The sequence below is a fragment of the Drosophila kikkawai genome, chromosome 2L (genome assembly GCF_030179895.1).
Source record: "Drosophila kikkawai strain 14028-0561.14 chromosome 2L, DkikHiC1v2, whole genome shotgun sequence".
Classification (NCBI taxonomy): Eukaryota; Metazoa; Arthropoda; class Insecta; order Diptera; family Drosophilidae; genus Drosophila; species Drosophila kikkawai.
The window spans coordinates 25065045-25087123 of record NC_091728.1 but is presented as its reverse complement, the minus strand read 5'-3'; the positions used below and the strand labels follow the sequence as shown (position 1 = coordinate 25087123).

General features: G+C 40.4%; 3 protein-coding genes across 3 annotated transcripts; all 3 read left to right on the top strand.

The window, feature by feature from the left end:
• Positions 1-5238: 5238 nt before the first annotated feature.
• Positions 5239-5877, top strand: LOC108080846 (uncharacterized). The gene has a single exon (XM_017175749.3). The coding sequence runs from the start codon at positions 5316-5318 to the stop codon at positions 5721-5723; it is 408 nt and encodes a 135-aa protein (XP_017031238.1). The 5' UTR covers positions 5239-5315; the 3' UTR covers positions 5724-5877.
• A 718-nt stretch (positions 5878-6595) lies between these two features.
• Positions 6596-7595, top strand: LOC108080845 (uncharacterized). The gene is made up of 2 exons (XM_017175747.3): positions 6596-7120; positions 7188-7595. The coding sequence occupies exons 1-2, from the start codon at positions 6614-6616 to the stop codon at positions 7518-7520; spliced, it is 840 nt and encodes a 279-aa protein (XP_017031236.1). The 5' UTR covers positions 6596-6613; the 3' UTR covers positions 7521-7595.
• A 151-nt stretch (positions 7596-7746) lies between these two features.
• LOC108080840 (uncharacterized) lies at positions 7747-8927 on the top strand. The gene is made up of 2 exons (XM_017175743.2): positions 7747-8501; positions 8560-8927. The coding sequence occupies exons 1-2, from the start codon at positions 7980-7982 to the stop codon at positions 8881-8883; spliced, it is 846 nt and encodes a 281-aa protein (XP_017031232.1). The 5' UTR covers positions 7747-7979; the 3' UTR covers positions 8884-8927.
• The last annotated feature ends 13152 nt before the right edge of the window (positions 8928-22079 follow it).

The window sequence follows — 22079 nt, the reverse complement described above, 5'->3', positions numbered from 1 at the left end:
TAAAAACAATTTAATATTAGACTTGGAAAATTAACAAGCCTAACTTATTTTCAATTTTTTCAATATAATTTATTAGAGAAATCTACAGATTAAGGCATACTCAATTTTTTTGTTTTTCGACTATAATTTGTTTTCTTTCTTTTTATTTACAATGCAATGCGATATTTGATGTAATATATTTAAATTCCATATTTGATGGCTTTTAAAAACAGTTCAAAGTATCATATTGACTTTATAATTCCCAACGGGTTCTAGACTTAAAAAAAGTTCCTTAGGTTTATCTCTAATCTCTAAATCTAATCATTTAACAAACTGACAGCATAGAATTTTTAGTTTTTAAATATTTAATAAAAAGTAATCTTAATCAGGTCTCTGCCAAAAATTTGTTCAAGGGAAATACAAATCTTTGACTATAGGTTGCTAGGAAAAAAAGGTAAAGGCTATCTACTTTCTTCTTAAAAACCCTTGTTGTTTTTGGCAACATTTTCTCTTAGTGCATCTAAACACACACACACACACACGCTTAATGAAACGTAACTTTTTCATTAAAATTTCGTTTTCAGTTATTAGACATTTGTCTGGGATGCCTTCAGCTGGCCCGCACCCCCTTTGTGCGCCCCCTTCTTCTTGGGTCACCCCTCGTTCATCTTGACTTTATCTTTGTGGCCAGGGCTCGTTAACAGTTGTTAGTTAGTTAGAGCAGCTGGGATTGCCAAATACACACACACACACATACACACTGAGCACACACACCGCTCGCTGCTGCCACTGATTGGATTGGAAAGTTCTTTCTGCTTTTCCGGCAGCGGCGGCGGGAACCATGCCAGGCCAGGCCCATGGCCCATGTAAGGCTTCCGTCGACCCCCAGCATTGAACTGAGAGGGCCTGGCCTAAGCGACCAATATACCATTTGCTGCTGCTGCCGCTGCCTGTGCTGCTGCTGCGTTTCTTTTGCCGCTGCCGCTGCTGCTGCTGGCTCTGCCACCGCTTCAGCCTCGGCCGGCGTCACAGTTGCCTGTCGACTGTCTGCGGTTTTCTGTGCGCCTGCTACTATGCGCCGAGTTAATTGGTTTGCAAACAAATTAACCATCGTGGGTGTGTACGTTTCCTAATTAGCAGCTTTTGTAATTAAATATGCCCGCAGCCATTCAGAGTCAAGCGATGGAAGGGGCTGAGCTGTGATGGCTGGGGGGGGGGTCTTCAAACTATGCGTGCGTTTGTGTTCCTGTGTGTGTACAATGGCATAACGGTTCACGAGACGCTCAGTGGCGCCTTCTGCCGGGGGGAGCATACCCAGTAAATGCCTGCGCCCAAATGATCCCCTTTTGGCGTACGCCTCTGCCAGACTGGATCCAGTGGAAGGAAGGAGGGAGCAAAAAAGGAGGAGGAGAGGACAGGAGCTGACGGCACTCTGAAGTCCCAAATGAAAATGCATTTTAATTAGGGGTTTTTGTTGGGTTTTTGTTTCACGTTGTTGTTGTTGCCGCCGCTCGACTGCTTGCGGTTTCATTCATTAGTTGAAACGAACGAACGGAGCCGGGAAGCAGAGCCCCAACAGGGTTGCCGAGTGCGACGAAAGGGATTAAGGAAGTTCATATTTTGACTTGTATATTTATTTAGAGAGTATATCTTAATTAATATTGTGTGTGAGGAAATAAATTCCTAGTGGTTGAAAGGTTCCAGAGACCGACAGAAAATTGTTCTGACCCGCGGAAATTGGAAAATTCAGACTACTAATTTTCGAATTTTGAAATCTTTGAAACTCTATAATATTTTTCAAAATTAAAAATTTTCTAAAATATTCGACCTAATCCTGTATAAAGTTTGAGTTATGGAAATATCATGCTAAATTATTTTCATATATCAATACCTCTCGTAAAATCAGAATATTAAATTAGCTAACATGGGGACCACCATGACAACCCTGAACGATAAGCCATCCAAATGGGACATTGAAAAAAACCCAAACCTGGTCAGTGAGCGAGGAGTAGTTGAGGGACCCAAAGGGGGCCTGGGGACTAAGGGGCCTGGCTTTTCGGGGGCCCCCAAATGGATGCAGAGCACCCGCAAGTTGTTTTTTGCCATTCATTATGAACGTCGCCGCTGTAGTTGTTGGCGCTTTATTCCGTTGTTGTTCAATTGAATCGGAGCTGGTAACTGGGGAGCCGGTAACTGGTAACTGCGAGCAGCAGCAGCAGCAGCAGCGGCGGCGGCAGAAGGAGAAAAAAGGGTCCAATTAAAAAGCCACAACAATTAACGAGCCAAGTGAGTTAACTTGGCATAAGTGGAATTTTAATTGGCAACACGAGAGAGAGATGGCTGGCCAGCCCAGGCAGAGAGAGAGGCCGGCAGGGAGGAGCGGAGGAGGAGCTGCGGAGCCGAGTGACTTGCCGAGTGCCGATAAGTGCAGTGGGCGTGAGCGGGGGGAGGGCGAGAGAGTGCTGCGACGACGCCAGCAGGAGGCTGGGTGAGCGTGAGAGGGAGAGGGAGCCAGCCAGCTCGTTAGTCCCGGAGTAGTTAAGTAAATGAGCATTTTGTTTCACTAATGAACACTAATGAATATGCCAGAGACAGCACTTGGATTAAGCGTGCCTGGCCTGTGTGCGTGTGTGTGTGAGTGTATGTGTGTGTTTGTGAGGCCTTTTGTTGGTTCGGGGTTTTGTGTTGTTAATTAATAAACACGAAGGCCCGGAGACCCCGGGTCCCATTGTGCGCCGGTATATGTGTGTGCGCCCAGTTTTCAAGGGGTTAAAATAAGCAATTAGTTGGATTTTCGACTAGGCGCTCAGCAAATGCGCAGACGTCGAGGCCGGCTAACGAAAACGAGCCAGCCCGGCCATGCCGGGCCATGCCAGGCCACGCCAGACCAGGCCGTTCTGCTCTTCCATTCGAGCCGAAATGAGAAAGTTTCAAACTGCTGCTGCCGCTGTTTCTGCTTCTGCTGCCGGCATAGCTGTCTCTTCTTCTAACGAGGCAGCGGCGCAGGAGTTAACCGCAAGAGGCAGCCGGGGGGAGCGGGGGAGGATGGGTCGGGTCCTCAGCGAGGGAGTCCAAGTCCAATCCGGCAGGTAAGCCAGCCACGCATCCACATCCAGCAGGAATGCGAAGCAGGAGGCGGACGGGCAGAGGAGCAGCACTGCAAAAAAAAACATTAGGAAAATAATAATTTCATATTAAATACACTTATTACACATAAAAAATTAATGGATAGATGAAAGTATATAGAAACCAAGAAGAGCTATTCAAAATTCCAACTATTTTAACCGTTCCTGAAAGTATGCAATGAAATATACGTTTTTTAATTTTTTTTTTATTTAAAAAATAGTTAAGTGTTTATTAGACTAGTGTACTGTTTCCTTAATTTTTGGCAACTTAACCTAATTCAAAGTTAATTCAATGTTTATAATGCTGTGTTATGGAGGAGTATTAAGTATAGTTATGTTTACATCATTTGAAATGTTTTTCATGTGATAAGTTATCTTAAATTTATTATTAATTTGATATTTTATATAACATTACATTTTAAAACATGAATAAATTAACAGTTTGAATTATTTTGCAATCCTGCACGTTCTCAGTGGCAACCTTGATTAAATGTATTTATTAATAACGTAACACAATTTAAAGATACAATAAAAGATATAAAGTATATATTGCTAATCATAGTAACAGTAGGAAATTTTTAATTTTGTTGTTAAGTGTACCTAATATTCTTGCAGTGTATGCTGTCTATGCAGAGCTTAATTGGCGAACGCTGATGACTCATCAGTGATGAGACTAGCAATTAGCATGGACACGAACCAACGTCGGAAATGAGTAATGGCCCAAAGGCAGTCATAACTTGGCTTGGAGTTGTTGGGATGGGTCAGGAATGCGCTCGATAAGATTGTGGGTGACTAGGTCTTGCCTTAAATTGAATTACTTTACTTTTTTACAGACGACTACAGCACCGTAGTTAAACTTGTAAACCGATAAAGTTAATAGATTATGCATTATAAAGTTACTTATAAAGAAAATTAGTAAAAAGTATAATTTAGATAATGCTAATACAGTTAGTACAACTTCCCCCAAACCAAACCAATTCGATTTTATAATAAACCACCCTATAAGGCTCTGAATAATAAAATGCTAATAAATGCAATACCTTCTAAGGCCAACAATAGTTTTTACCTGCAAAACGGGAAGCAATATCTCAATTATTCTTGATTATATATTTATTATTTATCTACAGAAATAGATTGCCAAGCTACCAAAAATAAATAACATTCTAATTGCGAAACACCTCCAGAACAAGTATTATTTTTTCTGCCATTTCCACAAATGAATCACGTAAATCTGCTGGAATCAAGATATATCTCCGTATATTTACATAAGACACCTATGACAGCTAGGCCACCGCCATAACTCTCCGGCAGAGCTTGAGGCTGGGATCTGCGCCATTGAGCTGCCAGACACGATGACTTTATATGGCCAAGCCGAGCGCCAAGCGACGCGCCATTGTCTGCCACCGAACAAAGTGCGAACCTGCGGAGGAGGCGACCGGGACCTACACTGAGGAAATATGTGACTTAATTTTGAAATTGTCTAAAAAAAGATTAATAGCTTCAGCTAGTTGAGAATTTTATTAATTAAATAAAATTGTATTATTAAATAAAAGCAAATCCAAAGATTCTTTATATAACTTCTTGGGAATTTTAAGTTACTAGCGCATAAGTAAGATAATTATATATTTTTTAGTTGATGAGAAATAACTCTGATAGAACTAGTTGGGAATTTCAGGGACACATAGATGGAAAAGAAACAAATAATACCTAGGGATCGGTGATTAAAATACTAAATAGATGGTTAGTAAACATTATGCAATACCCAATTAGTAATTTTTCATATTAGCGAAAGATAATGTCAGTAAAGTTATCATTTTTCTTTAATCAGAGATAATTTCTGCCTTGAAAGTGAAAGTCATTAACGTGTTATTCTGATTACCTTCATTTCTGTTAGCATATTTCTCCCAGTGCCTGAACCCGTTTGAAGTTGTCGGAAGAAACCGCTCTGAGACTAGCGCCCTGACGTCAGCGATTCAAATATCCGCAAGCAAATCGCGGGGGTCGGCGGCTCTCTGTGGCAAACAACCGATCATTTACATGACAAGTTTTTGTTTTTGTTTTTGTTTTTTAATTTTTTGCGCTCAAACAAGGTGAAATCATATTTTAGAATACGACCCGCTCGAAAGTAACTCAATCGTGTTTGCGAGCGCGCCGCGGAAAGATCAGCTTGACTTTAATACACTCGTAAATAAACAAGAAATCAAACCCAAGATGCCGCTGCGCAGGAAAGAGGACTATATCCCCATCAAGTGCGAGGGCTGGAATGGCAAGTTCGTCTATCCGGATGGCGCTGTCAACAATGTGTCCAAGATCCGTCGGCAGAACCAGAACGTAACCAACACCAACAACTTCTACGGTTTCAACACGGAGCCCATTGTCCTGCCCACCGAATGGGATGGCACCTTTGTCAAGAGCGGCGAGACACGCATTAAGCAGGAGCGAAATCGCTCTGACGATCAGGACTATTTCGATTACAACTCGGAGCCCACTGTCCTGCCGCCGGTCTGGAGCGGTGAGTTCGTCACCGATCCCAACGATGTGCGCTTCAAGCCGGAGCGCAACTTTTCGGATCCCAGGGATTACGCCGAGGCAGCTCGATTCAAGTTGGTGAAGAACTAAGCCCATATCCGATTCGATTCCGATCCTGTACAATTAACCCTGCAAGTTGTGTTTGTTTTGGTTTCGCATTGTACCCTAACCTAAGCGTTTGTTGTATTTAATTTTTATGATATTTATTTGTATGCTTAATAAACCATAGAAAACCAAGAAAAAATCAGACTCAGAGATGCTAGAAAGTTCCGTTGGTGACTTGGTTCGCGATTGGCGTGGGCGGCTCCACACACATTAAGTGACCTTTTATAGACAATAATTCGATCGGGTTTGCAAATTCTCAGTCATAATTATAATATTTAGAGAGAGCAACAGCGATTCAATGATTTTGTATGGCCTTTTTTGAACTGACAGTGAAGATAGCTATGATTGACAATCTCATAGATTGCAAAATGTAAATATCATGAGGAATTTCCATTGATCACAATGTGTACTTACCCTTAAAACATAACTCAACTTGAACTTGCAACTCAAACAAGATAGCATAAACTGTAAAAACACACTCATAATAATTAAAACCTCATGGTTAAAAGCTAATGTGGCTTATATTTTTTGTTTCTTCTTAGAAAATGGCCTCATTCGTTCATTAAATGAGCCTATTAGGCGCTTTCTGTTTGCAAATAGAATTAGTTTTCAAGCTTGCGCAAATATAAAAGCCATGATAAGGGGATATTCGAAGAAGTTCTTGTGAATCTTGGGACCGTAAACACTTTAGGAGCCTCGAAAGAAAGATAATTCAACGTTGTAAATTAAAGAGTGTGATTTTATTATTCGCAAAAGCCAATGCAATATGGGGAGTCACAGCTTTTGTCAGGGGAAGCACGTGCCTGATAAGAAAACGCTCTCGGAAACTGTCTATATAAGGGGTGTACCCTCGACTGATTCGGTTCACAGTCAAGATGCAGATCCAGAGGCTTCTACGAGCTGCAATCATCGTTTCACTTTTGGGTTGCGTCGTCGCCCAGGCCACAGACATCACCGACTCCCTGGATGGTTACATACACGAGAACCAGCGGCAGAACGATGACAGGTTGAAGTTCTATGAGTATCAGTTGGAAAACTTTCGAATCCTGTTTGCCAAGCAGCTGGAGCCCATCGATGTTCAGGCGGACTCAATGCAGCTCAAGCTGGAGGAGGCCTCCGATCGCCTGGGACCCATCGCTCAAATCGACTCCTGGACCAAGCAGTGCGTCCAGAACTATAGCTCCAGCCTTCCAACTATCAGCGCAGCCCGAAAATCCATTACCAGTTGCAAGAGTCCGATCAGCACCATTTTAAACTCGGCCGAAAGCACCCTTAACTTGCTGAAGACCCAGTACTCGAAGACTCTGGTGAACTCCCTGGCCAGCTGTGTCAAGCTGTATTCGACTCAAAAGCTGAACTACACGATGTGTGTGACCAAGGCGGTGAGTGTTCTCTTATCCAAGTTCTTTTTAGAATCAATGCTAATTTAATTAAAATCCCCCCCCGCAGATCGGTGACAACAATAGGTATACCTTGACCAACCAGGACACCTTTAATGCCAACATGAAAAGCGCCGAGTGCTCGGCCAATGAGAAGGTCAGAACCTCCTGGCTATGTACCTTCAAGCAGGTGTACTCCATGAGTTCTGCCGTGGAAATCGCAGTGAGACTCGTGGACACCTGCATTGAACATCAGACGGTGTGCGGCTCGGTTGCCTGCCTCTCCAGCTGTCCCCATGTCACGGGCATAGCTTTGGCGGATGTCCGGGATAAGTCCACCATCACGAATCCCTTCAAGACAGTTTCTGCGGACATGGGTTGTCTGGAGTTTAGATTCAATTGATGGAGGCTCAAGAACGAAGTAAACAGATGTAGTTTTGATGAAAATGTAAAGTAAATTATTAACTTAAATGGTAAAGTGGTGAATTTATGTTTGCTGTTAGAAAAATTTCTTTAGCAACCCCTATTTACTCTATATTTAATATATTTAACTAAAAAGAACGAAACTTTTACAAACAAACGCCTGGCCGAGGCGATAAAGTGAAGTTCCAAAATTCCACAAGCTTTTCTACGAAATAAAGAACAGTTTACTTTCAACCCAACAAACCAAAATTAAATATAAATACTTCTATTAAACAAATATTACCTGTGATATTTAATTATCACAAAAGCGTGCAGCTCAAGACAAATGCTAAAAGTCAGCTGAAAAAATACAGCAATTATTATATAAATTTTTGGCAGAAGGCACCTGCCAGCTATATAAAGCAGTTTGATTGTCATCTAAAACTCACTTAACATCGAAATGTATTACCTGAAAGTGGCTATCTGCTGTGCCATCTTGGCCACAGCGTACTCCCACAGGGAGTACAAGGAACCTCCTCTGGATGTCACTAAGGCCATGTCGGAGTTTCTGCAGCTTCACCAAAGCCATTACGATGAGAGGCTAAGGATGTGCGAGGACACAATAGACAACTTCCGGAGAGCATTCAGTAAGGACATCCAGGCCGTGAAGGTGCAGAGCGAGCTGTTGCAGGCCAAGGTGGAGGAGGCCTGGGCCTGGATAAGGCCATACGAGAAGATTGATTCCTGGCACCGTCAGTGCGTGGCCAACTACAGTGCGGTGCTGCCTTCGGTCAGCCAACTTCGGGCTTCTATGAACACCTGCGGGGTTGAGGTGTATCTGGATGGGATCATAAGTAGTGCCCGGAATAGTTGCAATAATATCAAAAGATATTCCACCTACATTTTGACCAATCACAAGAATACCTGCGAGAGAAACCACAGAAAGTCGCAATTGGGTTTCAACACTTGCCTTAAGAAAGCGGTAAGTGGGAATGCTTATTTTATTAATTTAATTTTATACTTTTATAATACGAAATCAGGTTATCCCGCTTGATGTCGAAGTCGCCAAGAGCTGGAATGACTTTCAAAGGCTTATCGGAGAGGCAGAGTCTAATGCCAGAAATCGCATAAGAACCTCTCGGCAGTGCGCCTTCAACACGATATTTACCACCAGCTACAACATCGGGATAACAAGGCGACTTGTCGTCGATTGCATAGCCAATGAACACATCTGCGGCAGGAGCTCTTGCTCAGCGAGGTGCCCCCATCAAATGTATGTGGGCGTCAAGGACGGTGATTTCAAGGATTTGACCATAAGGAATCCCAACAGGGATCTGGGTTGCTTGGAGTTGAGATTCAAGTAAAGAAATAGGTTAACATACATTTCATCTTGAAGGTTTTGTTTGGGATTATTCAAATATTTATATATGTAGGTATATAGTAGGGTGGATTTTCAATTCCGTTGGCGAATTTTCGTTCCTCCTAAAAGTATGCCACTATTTTAAATGAAAAATATACTTTGATTTTACGATTAACCTTTATTGATTCGAAGATGACTCTGTAGCATAAGTTGCTAATCAAAGTGACAGCAGGCTTAATTAAGATCCTAATTGTAGCTTATCATACATTAGGAAGCAATGGAATCAATTTGGGAAAGATAAAAAATAAGTTTGGTTTTAAGCAAATCAATTCCAAGGTAATAACCTTAAAATATTTTCTAAGTTCTACTTAAGAGTTCTTTCTCCTTTCCGCCAAATGGAACTGATATATCAGGAACCCAGAAACGAACAAAAGACCAGTAGCCCTGGAAACCCTGGCAGAATAAGATGACAAAAAAGGTCTAGACTCGATTTTTCAGGTACCCGCACGACCCATCTCTGGAATTTAAGGCAACTCAAAGGGCACCGCCTTGGGATTTAGTTCTCGGAATCTCGAATCACATAAAACTAGGGATAACTTTGTGTGGGTTTTCGACTAAAAGAATGTCTATTATCGCATTCCCACATCTGGCTGGCAGATGCGTGAGAACCTTAGATCGACATATGGTTTTTGAAACCTGAATACATATAATGAATAGGAACCCTTGGAAGATGATTCTTCGAGGTATTGTCACGGGCCGGGACCGTGTGAAATATTTCAGATGCTTGGGAAACCTTTGAAAATTTGTATTAGGCCAACAGCAAAAATGGTAAGTGAGCCCGGGAAATGTGTGGAGAACGTGTGGAAAATGGGCACGAGCAGGTAGTCAACATGTGTCGATATTTGGGAAAATGTTTGAGAACTAAGTAATCCTTTGTTTGCTCGAAATTTGGGATGTTCATGGGAACATGTTTTTTAGGATGGAGTTTTAAGCCGTGTGAAAATCTTCAAAGACTTGTCTAATTTTTTACCATTTTCAATAGGAGATCAGAAATTCAAGCAGAGAGTGCAGAGACAGATGTTATCCTGTGTTCTTCGAAGAAACTCAAGTAGGACCTGTTGCTTAAAGCCAAAAGGACATTCGCTTGGTCCTTAGTCTTCTGAGGAGAACTTAACGAGTTTCCAACAAGCCGAGAAGAATCATTTATCAGGCCAACAGCCATTGCAGTAGCTGCCACCGAAGAATGTCTTCGAATTCTACCTGCTGACGACCTGGCAAGGTGCAGCTGTTGCCCATGGTAAAAAGAATCGCATTTGTCCTTTTCAAGAAAAAAGAGGCGACGTTAAAAAACAGTTTCCGCCAAAGAAATTGATTTGGCAGCTGCGGCAGCTGCGGGAAAATGATCCTAACCTTAAGTCGTGCTAAAGCATGTGTCCTGATCGTGAGAGTTTTCCGAAATTATCAAGCAGTTGGAAAACTCCCTGACCAGGCCAACAGGAAAAACTGCAGCAGAACCGAAGTTTTCACGAAAATCCAACTACCTGTTGCCGAGGGATCTGGGAAAATGCAGCTAAGATCAATCATGGGACACCCATTTTCCGGGAAACCTGTTGATTTTAAAAAAGGGACCCTCCCTCATTGCTTAAAAAACGGTTCCTCTCAAACAAAAAAATCCTATCTTTTGGGTTGCAGCCGGAGCAGCTGTGGGAACGTTTTCATCTGCCTGGGTCGATTTTCCAACCGTGTGAATTTTCAAAACCAGATGTGATATTTTCGAACTTAAGCACCAGGCCAGCAGAGTGGAAAGCAGCACGGGTCACGGAGTTTTCCACACGAAGCGAGACAGTTGGTACCTGCCAAAGGGTCCTGGGAAACTGCAGCTGCAACGGAGCACACGATGAAACCATTTCCTGCAACCTGTTGCCTGGGAACCCAAGTGAAATGCATTTTTAATTTCGATGCGTCCGTGGGAAAATCTTCTGTCTAGGATCGTGTGAAAATGACATCATGACCAAGAAAAATAGATGCTCATGTACTAGGCGAACATATAAAATAGCAGGACACTCTACATGATTTTCCACAAGGGAACTCTGTTACCTTTACAATTACATATGTACATTACATTTTCCAGCCCAGTTGCTTTCCTTAAGTGGTACTGTGGGAACAATTTTCCGACGATCTTTAAGTCGTGTACGTACAAAATTAGATAGGGATGTAAAATCTTTGTGAGAAAATTCATTGAAGTCTTCAAGACTTCAGAAATTCTTACCAGGAAAACAGAATTTTCACAACTCGAAGGGAGTGATATTGCAAACAAAATACTCTCGGAAAATTAATTCTACCTGAAAAAGAAACAAGCCCTAGCGGTGGGAAACTTGTTGATGTCCTGGGAAAATTTGTAAACATTTTCTCAGATCAAAGATAATGGCGTGTGAAAAATCAATGAACACTTTAGGATCCCAACAGAGAAGCAAAAAGTGGTTGCTTCAATAGAGGAAACTAGGAAAATCCTTGAGAAGCACGTCTTAAAAACGACTCAGTTTTCATGGGAAAATAATTGTGGGTTTGTTGCGTGGGAATCCGTTTCAAGTGGTGGTTAAAACTGACAATTACTAAACAGGCTAGCAGAAGGAGCAACAAGTGGGTTCAGAGCCATCCCTATAATCCATAATTAAACCCAAAAACACAGCCACCGGAAGCAGCGCACGATCGTTAGGAAAGATCTTCCACCAGCAGGATCAACCGGAAGCGAAACCAATTCTTGCGGAAATTGTTATTAATGACAGGAAATGGTTTTTGTTAGCACTCGAAATAACATTTCCCCAAACAGGAAATTGATTTCTAATCTTACCGTTTGCCATTTCCTGTTCCAGCTTCCGTTTCTTTTCAGAATTGATCTTCTTTTTATTTATTTGGGATCGTTTTTTATGCTTACATATTCCTGGAACGCCGTATGCCACATGCTGCGATTTTTTGTCGGTCGAGGCGTGAGAACGTATATCGTCTTAATTAGGCATTTTCTACTAGGCAAGCAGCATCCTTCAGCCAATGATCCTGAGATCATGTTTAAGGAATAACCTGATACGCGAAACCTTAGGAAATCTTAAATCTTTTTATGGATTTCTTTTAGTTTTCTTGTTGCTTTTTGAGATTCCACATTCCCGCATATCACTTTCAATGGGCGTGAGAATGCTGGCTATATATGGAGTACTTTTTAGTGTTCAGGATCAGGGTTACAGCGAGATGGCTAGGACACTTTCAGAGGCTCCTTTCGAAGCGTTTCAATATGCAAATTCGATAAAACTAGCCTCGCTTCGATTAAAATTGCTAACAGGGCAACAGTTTTACCAGCAAGCAGGACACACCTTTGCAGTGTTTACCTGTGAGCAAGGAAAGTGCCAAAAACTACCACCAGAAACTATTCAAGAAGGTGTGTCTTGGGTCTCGCTCTCTCTTTCTGCTTAAGACATTTGCAACCCTCATGATTTGGAGTATCTAAACAAAATGTCTTGGACGTTACCAGGACAACAGCAATCTCGGGAGGAGGGAAGATTACTGCCGACATTCTCACTACACACAAATGAGGGTTGTTCTTGGGACTGGAAACCCAAGACAAACAAAGAAATAAAGAAGTCGTGCCATATCTTGGGCTCTAATAGGGAAACAGAATAAATCGTAGTAGTTGCCTGGGTAAGAACATCTTCAAATCGTCTTGATACCCAGGAGGGTTGAAAGTGTCACCTTTTTTAAGCGGCTTTCAGCAAACCCAAAACCACATTTCGAGGAAATCTCAGAGAGATCAAGAGATCTTTACTTCTCCTTTGAGCTGAAGAGCGAGAGATCTTTGCTTTGTGTTTGAGGCAAAGATCCCACAGCTAATGTGGGCGTAATCCTTTCACGGCAGGTAAAATACCTTGCCTTGGAGCGTGAGAATTTCAATCGAATTTTGTTGATCTTCCAACAGGCGATCAGCAAGCAGCGACAGCATCCATCGCTTGCTCATCTCTCGAAGTTCTTTTTTTTACGCACCGAGCGTGTGAACGAAGAGCCACAAAAAACGACAAGAAAATACTTTGGGTTGTGTGACACGACTTTGAGATACCTAGTACTAACTGTTTTGTAAGGATATAATTTACAGCATTTTTATATGGTATTTTATTCTATGATTTAAAATTGTAGTACAAAGGATGGTGTTTAAATACTTTTGAAAGACATGTGTCAGTAATATTTAATATTTGATCCTTTATTTTAATTTCTAAAGTTACAATTTAGTTGTAGAAAATGTATTTCAATAAAATTATTAACTGTTTTATTAAATTGATATGATTAATATTATTTATTCACCTTGATTTAAATAAATTTCAAAGTCCCAAGTAATTTCTGCGCACCCTTCGGTATGTATCAGCACAGGGTCTCTCCTTACCTTCCATATGTACATTTCCAAGAGCCTAATATACTCTTGTACCCTTGCAGCACTGAGTATACGTTGTGAGAAAACGAAGTTCCAAAAAACCAACAAAAACGAGAGTTGAGGATCGCGTGGGAATAAATGCCGAACCGGTGGCAGGAATGTAACGTATTTTTTCACACGGCTCCTGCAGATAAGGCACCCCTCGCCCCTCTCCGCATCGTCTCTCACAACTCTGAAATTATATGCACAGGCTTAAATTAGTTGTTAATTGTTTTCCCTGCGACTCTCTTGATCCCCGGTTCCTTTTGGCATGTGCTCGCGTGAGAACTGGGAATTGAGACACTGGAAAAGGGACCAGGAGAGCAGCAGACAGCGCTGGTAGCTTCCACTTTCCAGCCTTCGCCCGCTCGCTCTCTGTCTCCTTTCCCTTGCCGCCTGCCTTGTTGTTGGTGTTGCTTCGTCCAACGAGATCCTCGATCGTTACGTGAAACGGATGTGGATGAGGATGTGGATGTGCATGTGTGTGTGGCAGAGTGGAATTTTGTATTGCCTTTCGGTGTGAACGGGAGTGTGTGCTGTTTGTGGAGGGTTTTAACGGCCGTCTGTTTGTCGCGGTTCGCTTGTGTCAACATCGTGTGGGAAATTCCCGACCATTAGCCGTTACAAGAATGAGTGCTGTGTGAAAAAAGGAATTGGTCGTGAGAACTTTTGGTTCTAAGGCCAAAACTTCGATCAGGAAAGCAGAACGAAAGTGAAGGTGAAGGCAGCGGTGTAAAGTTTAAAGCCGGTGAATATTTGTATTTCTTGTGGACTCAAAACATGTCCAACTCAAGGGCCCATCTGATTAGAATGTGAGAGTTACAACTCAAGGGACAATCTTATTAGAATGTGAGAGTTCCTGTTGAATATGTAGAATACATTATCATGGAAATTAGAAAGGTGGCTGGAAGGTTAGGTGAAAAATGTATTTTGTAAAAGGTTATTAATTCAGAAGAAGTTAGAGTTCGAATTTTTTGAATTTGTTAAGTAAAAAATAATGGCCTTAAATACAAAAATACAAAAAAAACATATCAAACATTCATATTCTCGATAAGTATCAATATCAAAGCCAATCTAACCATTTCAGAAATTAGGATAAAGATTAATTACAATTTTAAATTCAATGTGTTAATATGTTCACCAAATTAATATTACTACAGGAAGCCTTCCGAAATGAAATTAATGCTCCTTGGCTTAACTGTGATATTTAAAAAGTTAAAAATGGGACATTTTCCCAATTAATTATATAAAATCCTTATAATCAACAAATGTATTTACTTTAGGTATTTTTAGAAAAAAAGCGAATTCATATGCCATCTCTTTAGTCATTAATATTATTATAATAAAAAAGACAAAATTAACTGAAATTGTCATAATTTCTTGCCAATTACTGATTAAAATTAAAATTTGTTCCGAAACAGATTTAACAAAAAATCAATATACATTTTATGTTTAATAATAAAAAAAAGTATCACACATAATAAAAAGTATTCAATATTTTGGCAATTATTTAGCGTTTTACAGTATTCATTTATGTGTAAAAAGTATTTTGAAATATAAAATGTATGTAAATAAAACAATAAATCCTCAAGGTTTACAAAGATATACAAGAGCATAGAGAAAGAGTTAAAGGTCACAAAAGTGTAGCATTCGAACAGGATAACATCATTGGAAAAGCAGCAACTGACGAATCCAATTCTCACAGGTAAAATGGATTTTCGCCCAACATTGAGATGAAAATCATTAAAGCGCATCCATGTATATCGAATGAACAGGAGAACAATCCCGACAGACTATTGCCAGGGAAAATGTACCTTCCTTAAAATCGTATTTACGAGAAATCTACATGAAATTAAAGAAATTCCAAAGTCAGTGAAGCGTGACCAAGATCACAAAATAAACCAGGTTAACATAAATCCCAGCAAAGGATAGAAACAAGGAAAATGCATCCCGAAAAATTACTTGCAGCATCACCTGCATCGCGGGAAACTACCTGCAGCGTCACCTGCATAGATTCTCGCTTCTAAGCCACCTACTGTCTCTATTGCAAGCCTATTCGAATGCTTTAGTTTTCATCAAATCAACCCTTTTTATTGCTATCAGGTGTGCCTAGAAAAATGTTGGGAGGAAATTATCTGCAGCATCTACAGGTAGAGCTGTTCTCACCTATGGAGTTTGAACTCTGAACCGTCTTTTAATCTCGGGATTATGTCGGATTTGCTGTTCTCCTGTTCGTATGTTACAGTTCCTAACTCTTTTCCTAAGGCTGTCTATAAACCGAAAAAGTTGTATACGTTTTTAATACCAATTTCAAAACTGTCTCTAACCATCATAAAAAATATACTTTTTTTTTATTAATATGGGAGAAGTGAAAATCAATGAAGCATAAACAATAAACGACAAAAAATCATAAGCTGCAATTGGAAATCTTTGCAAGCAGAGCAGAAAAATGTATCAGCATTATCAGGGCTTTTCCTTTACTTTTCCAGCATCCTCCTTTTCATAAAGAACCCGATTTTCCCAAAGGAAAAGCCACAAACACAATTAAAAAGCAGTCAAATGTTGGCATTAAAATAACTTTTTACAGTGTTCTTTAATGAAAAAAGTATTATTTTTAATTTTGAACGAAAAAAATACTCAATTTATATGAGGAATATTATTTTATAATTATAGAATTTATATTTAATATTTAAAATATAGGAAACTTAACATAAATAAACAAGATATAAATTTGATAGAAAGTTGTGTCAAAATTATAATTTCTTTAAATAAACAACTCAAATAATAACTAAATAATATATTAAATAAGTAACTATAATCGCATAGAAATATGGGGATTTTCACAGAAAGGTCTACTGTGGCCAAAAACCTAAAAGTTCTCAAAAACCTTGTTTTGAATATATGTAGTTACTTAAGAAAGTGTTCCAATTGATCAAACTTCTAGCATATTTTAAAACAAATATTGAAATATTTGAATGCCTTGTAGAGCAAACTCGAGTTTTCGTTATTTTTATTATGAACTTTATAAAAGAGGACTTGCCTTGGTTTGGTAATAACTGCTAACTAACATTACTCAGAGATAATAAAGTAAAGTAATTGAATTAAAAATAAAATGCAAGTCATTTTTTAAGAAATACCCATGAAAGAACTAATAATAAGCTATATGTTAAACCTTTTATCAAAAATAAAAAATTTTCTTCCAACAGTTTTCTTAATTTGAATACCTACGAATGCCTCGTGCTCGATTTTGAAAATGCCCATATACATAGTGCACGATATCAATCCTTCAATCGAAAGGGAACCCCCAAAAAACCAGAAACATCGCCACGAACGCACCATTAAGTAATTCAGTTACGCACAAGACCTGCAATCATCTTGCCGTTTTCCCATTCCCCTGCCTTGCCCCTTCCCAGCACAAAATCAAATTCCACCACCATTATACTGTTAAGGAACGAGAACCCGAAACAAAATCCAAAGAAACATCGCAGCCAAAAGTAAACATCTTCTCGGCGCCCTCAAAACTCTGTGTGCCTGTTCCCGTCCAAGACATTTACAAGCATCAAATTACAAAAGAAAAGGAAGTCCAGATTATGGGGCACGTGCCAAGAAAGTAGAGCAACCCCGAAGAAAGGCAAGGAGAAGCAGCCGCCGCCAGTCTTCTTGGTTGCTTGCTCCGGCAGCCTGGGTTCCTGTCACTTTGACAGCCAATTAGCGATCATCAGCCAAGATTATCAGCGGGAAATTATAGGGTCCCAAATTGCCCGCAGCGAGGGACACGCCTCAAGAGTGCCTCCGATCGAGAGCAGCGAAGTGAGGCAAAGCGATCCCTGTGAGTATGCATAGCTAGGTACATATGGTAAGTATGTTTTTAAACGACTTAATGAACCCCGATGTTTGTCACGATAATTCCATGTTTTTCAATAGGCTCACAGCGACTGCAGCAGGCAGGGGAGGGCCCGAAGAACGAACACCAAAGACCCTCATAATGACCGGCAGCACGCATCGAATTACAACTGCGATGATTGGGTCCAAGGAACCACTCAAGTGGCAAAAGCAGCGCAAAAGTCTGGAAAACTGGCTACTGAACGCTGCCAGCCTGTTACGATTTCACGCCGTATTAAAATCAACAGGAAGCGATCGCATCCAATTATAGAAGATACACTAGGAGAGGGGTTCAAATGTGTTCCTGTGACCTCCCTGCTCTCACCTTCTGCTGACCTGTTCAAAATCAATTAGCAAAACAAACAAGAAATCCAAACCAATCCATCCATCAAAGTCAGTCTTTGTTGTGTCGATTTCCAGGAACAGAACACAGAAGAAATATCCCTCGGGGCACCGCCTGCGGTTTAAAGTGCAATCAAGCCGAACGTGGCCATCAGGGCCACAGCATCCCAAGCGCACGAGATTCAGAGGGTCTTCTACCTTTGCTCGCCTGATCTCTACCTGCTTGAATACGAGGCCAAAGACAGCTAGAGGATCTCGGCTTTCGCTGTTCTGTTCTCCCGTTCGAATGATACAGATTTAAGCCTTTGGGCCTTTTGTCTGCCAGGGATTTGCGGTGATCTTGGCCCCTCAGGGCAACCACAAACACACATCTCACAGGTCAGAGACTCAAAATGAAAGCGAATGGGTGTGTGGGAACCTCCTCGCTCTGAGCCATTGTGTGAGTATGCTGCTGCCTAATCCCCGAGGGCATCATCATCATAAATCATAATTAGAAAACCGTCGGAGCATGCATAAAGTGTAGCAAACGAACAGGTGAACAGAATTGCCAGCCAGCTAAGATTTCAGGTCCCTGCTCTGGCTTCAATTTAACAACAACAATACCATCATCGGCAGCAGCGGCAGCATCCGTGCTATTATGTTTCCATGATGATTGCCACTGATGCGCATCGATGCATAATTTTCGAACAGGTTCACAGCAAACCCAGCGGAGGCCCGGCCCTCCCAAGGAGGAGTCAAGGAGGGAGAGCATCTCTGGCCATGGGAAAACCCACTGAAGCGCACTCGCGTGTATCCAGGGAACAGGTTAACACGACGACCAGCAGCAGGAGATCTCTAGCACCCACCAAACCAAGAAGATCCACAAACGTTGACCCAATTTTGAACTCTATTCCCATGACAGATGATGAGAACATCTGGCGGAAAATCAAAGAAGCGTAACCAAGATGTTAAAGGCGAATAGGTTGGCATAAATACGAAGCCGTTCTCGAGGGCTAATTTATTTATGCAATAGCAAATGTTTTCCCTATTATAAGTAGTACATAGATAAGTGCATGTTTGCATTTCTTCAAATGCTTGTGTTTACATAAACATTGATTATTTACTCACCACAAGCAATCCGAGTTCAAAATCATTGGAACGGAAAGACTTGGAATAAAGTATCAGGTTCACAAAATTGCCAGAGTAAAGATCGCTACAAGATCTCCTGCACATGCATTTCCACACAGGGCAGCATTGTTGCTAGATTTCCCTCTGAAAACATAAGCAGGTAGCAAGATAGAAACAAAAATCCAGAGAAGGAGAAAATTGTAAGAAAATGCTGCAGCATCATTAGACAAAGCTATATACCTGCAAAAGGTCAAAACAAAAAAATCTCCTTTTATTTCCTATGAGCTAGCTAAAATTCTTGTTCGCCTATTCAAATGCTACATTTTAGACCAGTATAGACAATGGTTTTGTAAGCTATAATGTAAATAAAACCGGCACATAAATACATAATACATAAAGGACAAGTGAACAACATCTTCTGAATAATATGAGTTTTCCTACATTTCCTACCGATACTTATATACACAAGATATTAGGATGTAAACAAGCGTTAACAAGCATTTAAGGATAACTAGGTTTTCATAAACAGAAAAAGGATCATTAAGTAACCCTGCAATGTAACTCAAAGACCCCTGTAAACTCTCAAATTGTGTACCTTTCGAATGCATCTTAGCCCAACAAATAATAAAGGTTAACAACGATCAGCCAACAAATAATCTTTAAAGGCATGGAGAAAGAGTTAAAGGTCACAAAAGTGTAGCACTCGAACAGGATAACAGGGTTGGAAAGACAGCAACCTCAGAACCCAATTTTCACAGATAAATTGTATGTATAAAGAAAATATATGAAAGGTAAGCAGCATCCCACAACAATGGGATGAAAATCATTAAAGCGCATCCATGTGTATCGACGGAACAGAAAAACAGCTCCGGCAGACAGGAAAAATGTATCTTTCTTTAAAAGCATTAAGTATTTTCCAAAAATCAGTGAGGTGTGTCGGGGAGTATGAAAATTAATAGGTTAACATGGTTTAAAGAAGGATATTTCATAATTTGATTTCATTCCATGTTGTTTCCCAATATTAGGATATTTGTTAGATTTCATTCCCTAATATCCAGAATCCAGTGAATCGTGACTAAAATCACAAAATAAACCAGGTTAACATAAATTCCAACAAAGGACATATGCAAGGGAAATGCATCCCGGAAAATTACCTGCAGCATCACCTGTACCGCCCAGCATTACCTGCGTATATTCTGGCTTCTAGGCCACCTACTCACTCTATTGCTAGCCTATTCGAATGCTTCAGTTTTCATCATATCAACTCTATTCATTAAAAAAATGATTTTTCCAATTAAATGTTCTTTAGAAATAATAAAAATCAAATTTCGGAAAACCAATCAAGTGAAACCGAAATGTGAAAATCTAACAGGTTGGCATAAATTGCAATCAGTTGTGTATGGAATTTTGGAAGGAAAATGACCTGCAGAATCTACAGGTAGAACTGCTTTCACCTGTGGAGTTTGAACTCTGAACCGAGTCTTTGATTCTGCGTCACTTTGTTGCATTTGTTGTTCTTCTGTTCGAATGCTTCAGTTTACAGCATCTTAACTCTTTCCCTAAATTGTTGATTATGAAAAAACCTGTTTTAGAAGAAGTTTTAAAGAACCAGTTTTAGAATATATCAAAACATGAAAAAAATTTATATTTTTATAGGAGAAACGAAAATCAATGAAGCATAAACAATGAACCACAGGTGAACATAAACTGCACACAGGAATCTTTTCAGGAAAATCTATTCAGCATTATCAGGACATTTCCTTTTACTTTGCCAACATTTTTCTTTGCTTTTCCCCTGCTGTTTCCCTATTCGAATGCTACAGTTTACCAGAAGCTAACCCTTTACATTAATTTCATTTTTTTAAGGAAAGATAGAAAGGTAGCAGATAATGGTTCTTAAGGAAAATATCTAGATATATATATATATATGTATGTAAAATTGTTTAAAAATATGATTTAATTTAAAATTTAAAATAATTTTTATTTAAATAGATTTATTAAAATCTTTGTACAATAAATATAATTTGAAAGGTTCTATTTCCAATAAAAAACAGCATCACAGTTCATCGTAAAGAAAATTTCCCAAATTAAAGGAAAATAAAATAAATACAATTGAACTCACAATTTATAATCTACGCAAAGAGTTAAAGAGTCACAAAAACTATAGCATTCGAACAGGCTGGCAGACTCATTCACAAGGACACCCATGTGAAAAACATTCTAAACCAAAATGTGGGTGCCGTTTCAGGTAGACAACAACTCCCTTAGAATCGAGAAAATCTCCAAGAATTTTCATGGAAAATCATTGAGCCGTGACCGAGCGGATTAGGCGATCCGGCCAGCATCAAAATGCACTACAATATTGTGGCGAAAAACTATTAGGAGAAATATTGGAGAAATGTCAAAGAGCATCTTAATCCTGAATCAGTTCCGAGAACGAAATCAATGGAGCGTGACCAACTGGATCAATGGATCAGGTTTCCAGCAAAGAAACCAAACGAAAAACTGAATCTCATCGTATATTGAATGATCTACAGGAGGGAGATAATCCTCTCCTGATCCCATTCAGCAGATCACTGAAGCGTGACCAAGCCGCCCAGGTTGTCAAAATGGGATAGTAGGTGGAAATCGTGCATTGGAAAACCGAATCCAGCATCCGAAACGAAAGTGCGATCACTGAAACGAACCCCAAAAAACCTCGCATGCATTTTGTTAAATATACAAACATTTGTATATGTATACATAAGTATGTACATATAACCCAAAGCCCTCATCGAGGTAGTGTGAGATGCACTCGGATGCAGTTGGATGCACTGGGATTTACTCGGAGGCAGGCGGCATTTGCTGCTCGCCTAGTCAAAGGTCACACTCGGATGCACAACGAAAACAGACGATGATCTGGGCTGGCGTGTGTGGGGATTAGCGTGGGAATTAGAGATCAAACGGGAGTTTGCTGTATGCATTAAAGAGTTAAATGATGCAAATGTGTAGCACTTCAGCAGGCGAGCATAACACCGGGGAAGCCCCTCACTCCGCCACAGCATCCCACTTGAACTTCCCACGCATTCCCCGAAAACACATGCTGATGTGTCGCCCTTCCGCAGGTCACCAGCAGCCCGGGAAGAGTGCACGTTTGGAGAGATTTGTGACTGCCTGGAAATGCTGTTGACCTATTCACATATTTAGAACCAAAACAAAACAAAAATAAGAAACAAACATACAAAAACACACAGTTGTTCGTCATGCTCCATGGGGGTCGGGGTCGGGGTCACCACTCTCGCTCTCTCTCCGTAAATATGTCATTGTGAATTTGGGGGAAAAACTGTAGCATTTAAATAGGAAATCATAAAATGAAGAGCTATGCTGTCAGTTCAAGAAAAACCCCCGAAAATTCCCTAAGCAGGTAGCAGCGGCCAGAA